At 43.7% G+C, this 13,138-nt stretch overlaps 1 protein-coding gene across 13 annotated transcripts in view; it reads left to right on the top strand.

Annotated features, from left to right (window-relative positions):
• Positions 1-13,138, top strand: part of LOC120557451 (dedicator of cytokinesis protein 3-like) — a 297,285-nt gene that overhangs the window by 239,672 nt on the left and 44,475 nt on the right. For 9 of the 13 annotated variants that reach the window (XM_039797775.1, XM_039797778.1, XM_039797777.1 and 6 more), the window contains 9 exons: positions 99-261; positions 532-638; positions 1,641-1,812; positions 2,772-2,869; positions 4,112-4,195; positions 5,327-5,427; positions 5,520-5,601; positions 11,291-11,461; positions 12,428-12,613. In XM_039797775.1, coding sequence (XP_039653709.1) covers positions 99-261; positions 532-638; positions 1,641-1,812; positions 2,772-2,869; positions 4,112-4,195; positions 5,327-5,427; positions 5,520-5,601; positions 11,291-11,461; positions 12,428-12,613 — 1,164 coding nt within the window. The remainder of the gene's footprint in view (positions 1-98; positions 262-531; positions 639-1,640; positions 1,813-2,771; positions 2,870-4,111; positions 4,196-5,326; positions 5,428-5,519; positions 5,602-11,290; positions 11,462-12,427; positions 12,614-13,138) is intronic. The other 4 variants (XM_039797784.1, XM_039797783.1, XM_039797785.1 and 1 more) reach the window with 1 other exon arrangement.

Raw genomic sequence — 13,138 nt, 5'->3', positions numbered from 1 at the left:
GTACATGTGGCCAGGTGTGAAACATACTTTGTCTCATGCAGTAAGCTTTTACATGCATGTTCCTGTCCGTGTCTGCCCCCCTACCCCCCCTCCTGCAGGACTGCATCAGTCTGGGTTCAGGTGAGCCCCCTGTGCCGGAGCACCGCTCCTTCGTGCTCTACCACAACAACAGCCCCCGATGGAGCGAAGTGATCAAACTGCCCATTCCCATCGACCGCTTCAGAGGCTCCCACCTGCGCTTCGAGTTCAGACACTGCTCCAGTGAGTCACGTACTGGTACTGGTACTGGTACTGGTCCTGGTACTGAAGGGGATATTGGTGGTGGAGTTTAATCATCTTTTATTATACAGATATATAGATCACATATATTTTTAGTACATAGAGATGGTCTATGCATTAGTTATGTCAGTGAATAGAAGATTAACAGTGTGAGATGTATGAAATTTGTCTCACTCTAAACTTTCTGTGTCTTCCTCTTTCCCCCGTAACTGTACGTCTTTCTCTCTTTTCTGTCTCGTTTCCACCCCACAGCAAAGGACAAAGGAGAGAAGAAGCTGTTTGGGTTTTCCTTCACTCCTCTGATGAGGGAGGATGGAACCACTCTTTCAGACGAGAGCCATGAACTCTACGTCTACAAGGTCAGACAAAGTCTTAAGTGTTGCTCTCCCATTTGTAGTCGCAGCATTTTCTACCACAATGATTCTGGAGTGGAACATTGAAGATAGATGATAGTGAAGGAGAAAATCATGACGCTTTTAAACTGTTATTTGAAATAAATATCTGGCATGACAGTGTATTAGTTAAAGAAAACATGGTTTGGGGGGCCTTCAGCAGCTTCACCTTGTTACCAGTTTGGTTTGGTTTTAGAGATTTGTGAGGTTGCAGAAGTTACCTGTCGGGACAGAGTAAGATATATTGCTTTCAAGGTCCCATGTTGTAAAAACATAATATAAAATGCGGAAGACCCGGAAACACTGACCAATCAGGGCCGACTGGGCCTTAAACGGGGGCTTAAAGGAACACTAACCGGCTCCATCTAGCCTACTGCTCCCAATAAGTCTCAAAATAATGCCAACATGTTCCTATTTACATGGTGTGATCTGTATAGTCACAGCGTGTACAAATAACAAGGTCACATGAGACACAGCCGTCTTCTAACCGTATATAAACTGGGAACTATATTCTCAGCACATCACTCCGCAGAAGTAGCAGTGCTTCGCCCCTTCTGAGAATCTAGTTCCCAGTATGTATGGTTGAAAGATGTCTGTGTTTCTTATTATTCCTCGCTAATGATCTAAAACATAACATGGAAATAGGGCATGTTAGCATTGTCACTCTTGGGAGCAGTGCTAGAGGCCGGTACCTCAGGATCTGTGCTAAGCTAGGCTAGCGGTGGGGGCGTCAGACAGAGTTATAACAGGCACGGCGATGAGAAGGGTATGTATGGACTTATCTAACTCTGGGGGATACGGGGAATAAGACCCAATAAGTCGGCGTGTTCCTTTAAAGCATGTAAACAAGTTCTAGTAGAAACCCAGAATACAAGTAGGAACCTGAAAAAGAGCATCATATGGTACCTTTAAACCTTTGCTAGTATGAATGAGTCCACTTTGTCTGTGTCTTCCCCCTGTCGGCCTCAGTGTGATGAGAACACCACCTTCAGTAACCACGCCCTGTACCTGGGCCTGCCCTGCTGTAAAGAAGACTTCAACAGCTGTCCCAGCATCCCCTCCAGCCTCATCTTCCAGCGCAGCGCCAAGGAGACCTTCTGGATCGCCACGCAGCTCTCCTCCACCAAGCTCACTCAGAATGGTACGCAGCCGCCAGTCCGATATTAGTTCATCATACAGCCCGGGGGTTATAGCGACACCACAATACTTTCACGGACAGGGAAACCCCACGTATTTTGTGATTCCACAGTTTCAGGTAAAGCTCACGCACACGCGTTCATTCTCCTTTGTGGGGGGAGGGGCTTAGGAGACCTTTTTGGGTTTTAGCAGAAAGGGGGTAGGGACTGAGAAGTTGTCAGTGTTCAAATTTTTTGGCTAAGTCCTGGATGTTCACAATCCTACCTACGCCAACTTTAAGGTAAAAAACGAAATAAGTTACCATCATTATGCGGATGACACACACATTTACATAACCTTATCACCAGGCCACTATGGTCCAATACAAATACTGATCCAGAACTTTCTTCAGTTAAGCAAAGACAAAACTGAGGTGGTTGTTTTTGGAGCGACAAAGGTTAAACGATTAAAAGTCAGCGGGTGCGCCCAGCATCATGTAAATAAACCAAAACAAAAATACTTTTATACGTCCCTGGAAAAAAAAAAGTTATATATGTTGCATGTTACATTTCCACTGTTTTAGATACGAAAGCCCGCTCCATTTTTCCTTTTCAGTTCCGCGGGTTCTTCTTCTCTGCCGGGAAAACGCAACCGCGTGGCATTGTGGTATAGAGGAGCAAAATGTAGGGACCATCGGATGTACGTTCAGCTTAGCTGTGCATTGTGGGTATTTTATAGTGGGCTATACAGTGAATGAAATTAACCGTGGAGAATTCGAACACCACTACGAAATGGCGAACACACTACATACAGCTGTGGACTCAGACCTGAATTTGAACTCTTTCATGTTTTATGGAAAGCAGTTTTAATTGCCGTGTTGTTTAAATGTGCTATAGAAATTAATCTGCCTTGCCTCATGAACTATAGGAGGCCCAACTTCTTTTGTGTCTTTTCTGGCGGTTGACTTTGCTGTTTCTCTTCCAGTGGACCTCCTGGCCCTGCTGAAGTGGAAGGCCCACCCGGACCGGGTCATGGACATTCTGGGCCGGCTGCGACACGTCAGCGGAGAGGAGATAGTCAAGGTAAGGTCACACTGAGGACGTTTTTCTTCACTTTAAGATAAGATCAGATAATGCTTTATTGTCTGTTACACAAGGGTTACAGAACATTTTCTTTGACGAGGCTCCGGTCACAAAGAGACATTCACACTTTCGGAGTTCTGCGTCGGGGTTGCTTTGCATCGCGGTGCATTTCACCGCCATACCGCTAGGGGGGTGATAAGTCTGAGGTTATTTGTGAAGTGTCAGCCAGCTAGTTTAGTTATGTTAGCAAGCTAACGTTAGCACAACTGCCCACAAAGTACAGCTTTGCTGGCAAAGTGCTGATTTCAAAAGGTTACTGACATATAGACACTTTACAAACGGATAACCCCGTCATTGTAACCAAAATATGTCTGAGTTTATTTGCAGAGCTGACGTCAGTGAACTAGCATGTTGCTACTCCCCACAGTAGGCTGCTGGAAACACCCACTATCAACACACAGGATCAGTTGACCAATCACAGTCCTTGTGGTCTGCATCGCCTCGACGCAAAGTTACACATTTTTGGAGGTGCACGTTGAGCTACGGCGGCGAGGGCTCGGAGAGGGGTTCGCGGCGCCGCAAGGGGGTCTGCGGGGGTACACCGTTGAATTGACGCAGAAGCATAAATCAGCCTTTAGGCTACATCCCCACTACAAAATGAATATCTTTGGCTACGTTTACGCCTTGCGTTCCCACTACTCCGGTGTTTGCAAGCCCCTAAAACATTGTCTTAGTTTTATAACCTGGCAATATGGCTTCAGTTTAGTTTTAGGTTTACTTGTTCGGCCTATTTCTCAGATTTACAGCATTTGACCTGAATAATGTTGAGATTAAAGAATCAAAAGCACATTGTGAGACAGTATGTCATATATATTGTGTATAAACCTGTTAGGCTGTATGATAAGCTCGATGGTGTTTTAAGCCCCCGACGTCGACTTCAAGGCAGTGCTGCGACCCTTGACTTCAAGGCACCTAACCCTAACCCTAACCATTGCCTAATCCTAGTGCCCTCTAGGCAGCGCTGCCTGGAAGACAATATTGGGGGCTTAAAACACCAAACATCATATGATAATGGTTTGCATGCTACGTTTACAAAATAGTTTGTACCTGTTCACTGACGGGATTGTTTGTCGTTCATTTTTGATGAGCCCATCTTTAACATACATATTTACCTGATAAAAGTACTTAAATATTCGCCTTAACAACAGAACAAATGTGACTGGCTGTATGTGTGTGTGACAGTTTCTCCAAGACATTCTGGACACATTATTCTCCATCTTGGATGACAACACGGACAAATATGGACCACTGGTGTTCCAGTCATTGGTAAGTGTGTGTGCAAAAAAAACCCATAAAGAAATAAAGAAAAGATGAATATTTACAGTTCTGTACTTTGTGAGTGAGAAGAAAAAGAAAGTCTACAGAGAACCACCGACAAAAATAACTGCCATGACACACTGTCAGCTTCAGTCAATGTCATGTCGGCTAACTGTGAAGCATATTGCACATTAAAAAGTGAGACTCAGGCTGTCAGACAGAAAACGTGGAAAGAGCGCCTCTGATTGGACAGTCACTCTACACACACAGTGGCAATATCAAGTTCAAGTCCATTTGTAAACGTTACAATTATAACAGAGCAAAACCATGATCTGGTCTCAGGTCACGTTATTAAGTGTGCAAACATAAAGGATTGGTTGGTAGTTAACTCACTGCAGCCTCAGACCTGATCTGATCACGGCCAATAAAAGGCCATGAAAACGTAATGTGTCTCATTCATTTTCTTTATTTTAACCTCTCTCTCTCCCTCTCTCCCTCTCTCTCCCTCTCTCCCTCTCTCTCTCTCTCTTCCTATCTCTCTCCCTCTCCCTCTCTCATCTTCCCCTCTCTCCCTCTCCCTCTCTCTCTCTCTCTCTCTTCCTCTCTCTCTCCATCTCTCTCCCTCTCCTCTCTCTTCCTCTCTGTCTCTCTCTCTCTCCTCTCTCCTCTCTCTCTCTCTTCCTATCTCTCTCCATCTCTCTCCCTCTCCCTCTCTCTTCCTCTCTGTCTCTCTCTCTCCCTCTCTCTTCCTCTCTGTCTCTCTCTTTCTCCCTCCCTCTCTCTCTCTCTCTCTCCCTCTCTCCCTCTCTCTCTTGCTCTCTTCCTCTCTCTCTCTTCCTCTCTCCTCCCTCTCTCTCTCTCTCCCTCTCTCATCTTCCTCTCTCTCTCTCCCTCCCTCTTCCTCTCTCCCTCTCTCTCTCCCTCTCTCTCGCTCTCCCTCTCCCTCTCTCCCTCCCTCTCTCTCTCCCTCTCCCTCTCTCCTCCCTCTCCCTCTCCCTCTCCCTCTCCCTCTCTCTCGCTCTTCCTCCCTCTCTCTCTCTCTCTCTTCCTCCCTCTTCCTCTCTCTCTCCCTCTCCCTCTCCTTCTCTCTCTCTTCCTCCCTCTCTCCCTCTCTCCCTCCTGTCTCCCTCTCTCCCTCAGGTGTTCATTATAAACCTTCTCAGGGACAGTAAATACTACCACTTCCGGCCCGTGATGGACACATATATCCAGAAGCACTTTGCTGGCGCGTTGGCTTACAAGTGAGTGCTTTACTAACACTTGAAGACAAAAAAAAAAAGACAAAGGAAAGAAATGCTCAAAGCCACGTGACATAATGTGTGTTGTGTTTCAGGGAGCTGATCCGCTGTCTGAAGTGGTACATGGACCGCTCGGCAGAGGTGGTGAGACAGGACCACATACAGGAAGCAATGAGGGTAAGAGCCATGGACCGAAGCTGGGAGTCACCACACACTTCAGGAAGGACTTCTGAAGTTTCTTGTGATATGGGGGGGGGAGGGGCGGAACCATAGTAGTAAATTCATATATATGTTCAGTTTTTCAAGTATAGTCTAATAAAGATCCAGGGTCCTTCAGCTCCACGGTTAAATTCATGGAGGGCTGATGCGGCAGCCAATCCATAAAGTCCTTTAACCAACTTTCGGTGCGAAAGCAATCGGGTTCATGAATTTTCCAGTTCATCATAATAACTCGCTTAACCAACAAAAAGGCCAAAGCAATGATGCCTTGTGGAAGTGTAGGGCTGCAGCTATCGATTCTTTTTGTAATCGATTAATCTAGCACTTTATCGATCGATTAATCGGATAATCAGATATTTGTTTTTTGCGTTTTTAACATTTGTATTGGCTACATTGCTTACAATATCATCTCTCAAAAAAACTAAACATATTAAGAGCATTATTTATTACTCTTTATTACATTGTTTTTAAAGATTTTTTTTTTTCAAATGATATCAACCTCAAACTAAGGCATACATTAAACATACACAAACATTACATTAAGTTGTGCAACTTAACTTTCAGAACTACAAGTTTCAACCTGAGACTGATCTGTATATACAGTAGGCCTATATGTAAATATTAGTTATACTCAACTTATTTTCATTTATATATTTATTATGTCACACAGCTCTGTTACCCTTATGCTATTAGATTGTTGATCAGCTGTTTCTCCGTAGAGAGAGAGAGAGATGCGCAACAATCTGTGCAATCAAAAGTTTTTTTTTAAGCTGTTTTTCCAAAGGGATAGTCAACAAGTCAGCTCTTTAGATCAGATCGTGGTCTCCACTACGTATTTTCTTGTCTTTGATTTTGGTAGTTGTTGTGTTTGGTGTAGTTCCACCATCCATACGACTCTGTGATTTACTTTAGTCGGTCCTCTTCGTGGAATGGATGATTACGTTAGACTCCATGTTTTCTGTTGAGATGCTAAAGCACTGACGTTGTGCTATTATCGTGGTAAGCTAGTTTGATTTTGCAGTAGACACACTGTACAGAGTTTTAGTTTTAATTACGTTTGATCTGATTCCAAACTTTGGACACTTTCTGTCGTTTTCTCCAGCCTGTCTCTTCTCTTAGCCCCTCGCTATTTACGCTCTGGCGTCGCCAGCAGCAGACTGAGCAGCATCTGTGCGACAGTAATAATGCTCCGTGCGGAAACACCGTCCGTCAGCGATACAACGTTGGTAACATTGATTTAACGAAGCTTCGAGACAAGTCATTTTGCATCGAGGATTTTTTGTAATCGAATTATTCGAGTTATTCGAGGAATCGTTTCAGCCCTATCGAAGTGTTGACTATATTTTCCCTAGTGGGCAGACTGGGTCAAATGATCTTAACGCTGAGCAAAACAACAGCAGTGTCCATTCATTAGTGTCCTGGGACCTAACTAGGAGGCTGTCGTCACTGCGTGGTGTGAGTCGAGTGCAGATGTGAGTTGCGCGTGCTCCGATTTAAACGGTTTATGATTGTTTGATCGCTAACGTTAGCTCAAAACGCCATTCAAGTGACCGTGTCATTCTGAAATTTGTGAAATCCATAAAATAATCGACGTTTCTCATTACAAACAATAACACAAGATGGAAATCATTTCAAAAACATTTGAGCTATCTTTGATTGTTTGATTGCTAACGTTAGCTCAAAACGCCATTCAAGTGACAGCCTTTGTAGTGTTTGATTGCTAAGCAGTGAACGAACTTCGTTATGTAGGTCCATTGTTATTGTATTGACATTACAGAAGTTTCTGGTTAGCACGTTCTTGTAGGTTACTTGTCGCAAAGTGACGCATGCGCAACTCACATCTGCACTCAACTCACATCGGGTAGTGACACTGTGTTTACCGTAACACCTTTAACAGCATTGCACTTACACATTATATAACAACCGGTTGCCAAACAAATCAGAATCAGAAAAAGGGTTTGTTGCAACAATAAGTTACACTTGCGTAGACTATGCCTTGGTGAATGGCACTTACATAAACAAACAAATTAAACATTAATATCAAATAAACAATAAATACAGAAACAAATCTTTCAAGCAAACGGCTGCATCAGTCTGAGCTTACAGTCTCCCTTAGTTTCAGTAAAATTTGAATTAAGATAAAAAGGAGATAGTTGTTCTGGCTAGAAGCATCTATACCATTCAAACATCAACCATCTAACCTTCACTCTCTGCTCTGCCGCTGTGTTTTCTTTCTTCCCTTTGGCTTTCACAAACATGAAGATTTTAATTTGTATTCCAGTGGTTGCAAGGAGACTCCCACACATATTAAAACACTCTCTATAGTAACCATAATAACCAGCCCGGTCTCATGGTAGTTCGTGAAATGGTCACGTTATTGAATCTATTGATTTGTGTACTGAACACGTTAATGTCGTTATTTTCGTGTGGTGAGCACGAATTTTAAAGTAATTTATTTCAATGGCAAGCATATTTCGTGATCACAGAATGATGACGGTAGCGAGTAGTATTGATAAGGCGAAAATCCGCGCAGGGAGGATGGTCAGGGTGGTGAATGGGTCAAATAACCACGGACTTTCACCCCGGAGACCGGGCATCGCGTCCCGCGTGTTGCAGTTCCTTTCCTCGTTATTCTCTTCCCAACCACAACCGTCCCGCTGTTGTGGCGTTTCATTTCCCCGTTGTTGCGTGCCACAGAGACCGCGGATCGTATCCCTGCGCCCGGGGATCGCGTCCCGCGTGTGGCGGTCCGTCCCATTGTTGTCGCCGGCGTGTGGCGTTTCATTTCCCCGTTGTGGCGTGTCATTTCCCCATTGTTGCGTCCCCCAGAGTAGCCCAGTTCTCGAAGCGGTCACGTTCGAAAATCCTGACCTGTACACGAATCAATAAATCAAAATAACGTGACCATTTCACAAACTGGCGTGAGTCCGGGGTGGTAATAACACATATCATACCAGAGCAATCTATAGGAGGTGGATGTCAATTTCTGTTTAATGAATGCACTCAAAAAAAAATGATGTAAAGCACTCATAGACAGACTGGGCGAGCTAGAGACATCCATTAATAGATAAATAGAGGACAAAATATCACAATACACACAAACATATTCTAAAGGTTACTCTGCTGCTGATAACCCCTTCACTGTGTTATACCCCGTTTACACGTACATGGTTATTTTGAAAAAAGGAGACCTTTCCTTCATTTGTGCCCTTCGTTTACACGCAAACGGAGAATTCTCCTCTGAAAACGAGTCTTTCTAAAACCCTCCGGCCAGAGTGGAGATTTTGGAAAACTTCGTTTGCACGTAAACTGAGACAAACGGAGGTTGCATCTTTGTTCAAAAGAGAAAGAGGAAGTGATTGGTTGCTGTTGTTGCTATTTTCGGGATTCTGATTGCCTAACGTGGGCTTGACCTTCTCGTTACACCGCCACCTACAGGTTTGGCGTGCTCTTGACGGCATTGACGGCATATATACACGGGTTTGTGTAAACTAACACTTTTCTGAAAACTGACAGCTGTGCACAATGTTATTTTTGAAAACGGAGAGGTTGAAATATCCGTTTATGAAAATAGCCGGCCACGTGTAAACATAGCCTTATCTGCACAATGATTTTATATAAAACTCAACCAAAGGGCTTTATCAATATTTCAACACCTTTGCGATGCTTCCCACTGATTGCCTTCGCTCGGTCCACAACAAACAGCCATATTTGTAGAGCAGAACTTCAGAATAGATGCATGAAGCAGATTTAGAGAATGGACCACGCTTAGCAGACATTCAAATATTCATCAGACTCAAACACCCGTCTCAAATGGGTCACATTGTCTCGTAAAAGTGGACGCCCGGTGTGAATTATTGAGGACAGTTTGATAACTGTGTTTGCGTCCCCGTCGGCTGAGTTTTAGCTTCTGTCTGTCGGTCTCCTTCTTGCGCTCATTCATCATTTAAGGAAGTAAAGCATGTTTTCTGCTCAGTTTTTTCTTGTTTGTGTATTGTTTTGATTCATCCTGTGACACGCTGTACAAATATTACATGTATCTACATATTATTGATGTATGAAGATCATTGTTTTCAAGTCAGGTTTCAGATAACATAATCGGCTTCAATCAACATTTAAAAAAGAATAATCTGTTTAATTAACACATAATGAAATAGTTCATATTGCTCATATTATAAATACTGTGTATCTAAAAGTGATGCAGCCGTAGAATCATTTTAACTGACAGTCACCAGTAAATTATGAAAATTAAATAATAAAATAATCGCATCCACTTGTAAACATTTTGATGGTGTAGAATGGTGGGTGGGCTTACGCTTCCATGACACGGGGGAATAACGGGACGGTTAAAGAAGAAAGCGACTTTAGGAAACACGCGGGACACGATCCCCGGTCTTCTGGGTGAAAGTCCTGTGTTTGACCCATCCACCCCCCCGACCAACCTCCCTACGCGGAATTTCTACTCGCTAAACCCCGTGTAGCTGCTGCTCTCCCCGGTGCGTTCTACAAACACGCTGAAGGGCGCTTTTTTCGTCGCTTCAGACGCTGACAGCCACTGTTCAAACATCCGTATTTTATGAGTTCGGACAGTAGCTTGCATAAGTTTACACACCCATGCTAAAGTTGACTAAAAAGAGGAATAAAAAATGATAATTTTTAAAATTCATCTTAATGCCTTAATTTAAAAAATTAGGAAAAATTCAACCTCTAAGGACACCAATTTTCTTTGTGAATGAATAATGTATCGTAAATAAATAAATGTTCTTCCTTAAAATACAGGGGTCATAAGTAAGGTTATAAAGGCCAGTTATTTGATGGATCCAGGATACTATACATCCTGATAAAGTTCCCTTGGCCTTTGGAATTAAAATAGCCCCCCCACATCATCACATGCCCTTCACCATATCTGAACATTACACACTTTAAATCTCTGTCTGATCTGAATAGATTTCTCTCCTGTGTTTTTGACCGAAGAACAGGTGAACGTTTTCATCTGTGAAGGAGGGGGGGTTTTTCCAGGATCATTTTTCTAAGTTAATTTTTTATGTCATCTGTAAAAAAAGGTTTTTTCAGGATCATTTGTGTTTGTCGTCATTGTTGTAGTACTCATTTCAGCCACAAGAGGCTGCAGTGCACCACTTTCTGCATGTTCTAGTAGAGATTCAATGACATTCTTTAGCCAAAAGACAAAGACATGACAGTAATGTTACATAACTTGCTAACACACAATATATGTACTTTGTATTTAGAATGTACAAATGACTCAAAACTGACCTGGAATTTTTTGTTTTTATTCTTTTAGTCCTAGTTCAGAACAAACTATTTCACCTGTTTCACAGATTACATGTTTTAAGGAAGTTAGAAAGATTATCATAGCAAAACGTATTTTCCACCTGTATTCTATTTAAGTAATAAACACAGGAGAGAAAACTATCTAGATCGGACTTAGAAAATGGATCACCAGAATAGTTTTTTCTCACTTGCCTCTCAGGGCTTCAGTACTATTTCATTATATAGGTTAATAGTTATTGATGTTTATATGTAAATAAAATATTACAATTATATTTAATATTCTTTCCTCTCCATGTCTCTCTCTGATTCTGTCTCTCACACACACACACACACAAATACCAACGTCTACCCCCAGGCCCTGGAGTATCTGTTTAAGTTCATCATCCAGTCTCGGATCCTTTACTCCCGGGCCACCTGCGGGATGGAGGAGGAGCAGTTTCGCACCAGCATCCAGGAACTCTTCCAGTCCATCCGCTTCGTCCTCAGCCTGGACAGCCGCAACTCGGAGACGCTCATCTTCACACAGGTGAGGGAAAACACAAAAACACACACACACACACACACACACACACACAAGACACACACCAGAGATGGGGACGCACTTAAGGCACACAAACAGCTGACTTCAGACTTGACTTGCGACTTGACCCAAAAGGCTTCAGACTTGACTCGGACTCGAGCTTCGAGACTCGTCAACAACCTGTTTTCATGCAATTATTGCTTTTTAAATCTAAATTTATTACACATGCATTTCTATTTTCTTTTATTGGCACATTGGGGAAACGTATGACAAGCTGCTTGTCCCCTGCCCTTTGCCATAATGTGCAACGTAACACATGCGCTATGCCTGTGCGCACACTCACATATCAAAAAATGCATTGACGATGGCGACACCAAGTCCTCCCGGAGTTGTGCCTTTTGTCATTAGTTTTGCTTTCAATAACTTAGTAAACAGACCATATGATGTCCTAAGTTGGAGACTTGAGACTTGACTTGGACTCGTGGCAAAAGACTTGAGACTTGACTTGAACTTGCCCCTCAAAGACTTGAGACTCGACTTGGACTTCCAAATAATGACTTGTGAACATCTCTGACACACATAGACTCAACAGATTCTTCAAAATGTTTTGATTTTAGGTCTTTTCTTCAATCGTTAAAGAAGCATCAAATGTTCAAATGTCGATGTGCTTTTCCCTGTTTAAGTCATCTTTTTTCACAGCTGGAAGTGCAACTTGTGTCTTTGTAGTTTAGATGAGACTAATCCAACCATTTAATTACATTTGCTTATAGTTTAGATAGTATGTTCCATCTCCTTTTAGCTGCTTTAATCTGACTCTTATCTCCTTTATTTACCTCTTTCTACTTGTACCTCGGACCTTTCCTCACTTCCTTCCCTCACCTTCTCTTTCAATCTCCCACAATTCTTTGCTCCACCCTTTGGGTCCCTATTCGTTCCTCCTGGGCCTCTTTCCTCGACACCCACACATTACAGGGCTCCCAGCCTTGTTCAGGCCCAAATCAAGCCCCAGGCCCCGGCGTTGGGCCTAACGCTACCTTAGCTGTAGCCCCTGCCCCGGGCCAAGCCCCGCCCCCTGCCCCAGGACAGCTTCCTGGCAGCGGGCAGGCCAACTGCACTCAGGCCGGGAGCTCCAACGCTCTGCGGCCGTCTCCACTGTCAGTAAGTAGATGTCTGGATGAAAACCACGACCTTGTGTGAAGCCCAGAATCCTAATTCCCCCGTCCAGCCGTTTGTGAGCCTAACATCACACATCACACACACTCCTGTGATCCCGCACACTCACACACACTCCTGTGATCCCGCACATTCACCCCCTGACTGCTGTACACATAGCCTGGTTGACACCAGACCCTTCTCAGTTGTAACTGAGAGTGGGTCTTTCAGAGAAGGTTCATTCACAGCCCATTTCCAAAGGGGCATCACCAACGGACGCCGCTCAAATGCCTCTGGGCGCAATCGGATAATCCCTCAACCAATCAGACCAACGATCCGGGTGACGTAGCAGCGACAGCAGCATCAACGGATTGCTGCGCTTCTGTAGCCGTCATGTTGAATGTAATCAAAAAGCTGCTTGCCGTCGCTAGTGATGGTCAAATGAAGCTTCGCGAACCACTGTCTTTACTTTCTGAGCTCACTAGATGGCGCTCTCTGTTCAACAAAGGGTTGAAAACACACTGAACTGCC

Source organism: Perca fluviatilis, chromosome 4 (assembly GCF_010015445.1).
Source record: "Perca fluviatilis chromosome 4, GENO_Pfluv_1.0, whole genome shotgun sequence".
In the NCBI taxonomy this organism is placed as follows: Eukaryota; Metazoa; Chordata; class Actinopteri; order Perciformes; family Percidae; genus Perca; species Perca fluviatilis.
The sequence above is the reverse complement of the archived record's forward strand: the minus strand, read 5'-3'. Positions and strand labels throughout refer to the sequence as shown.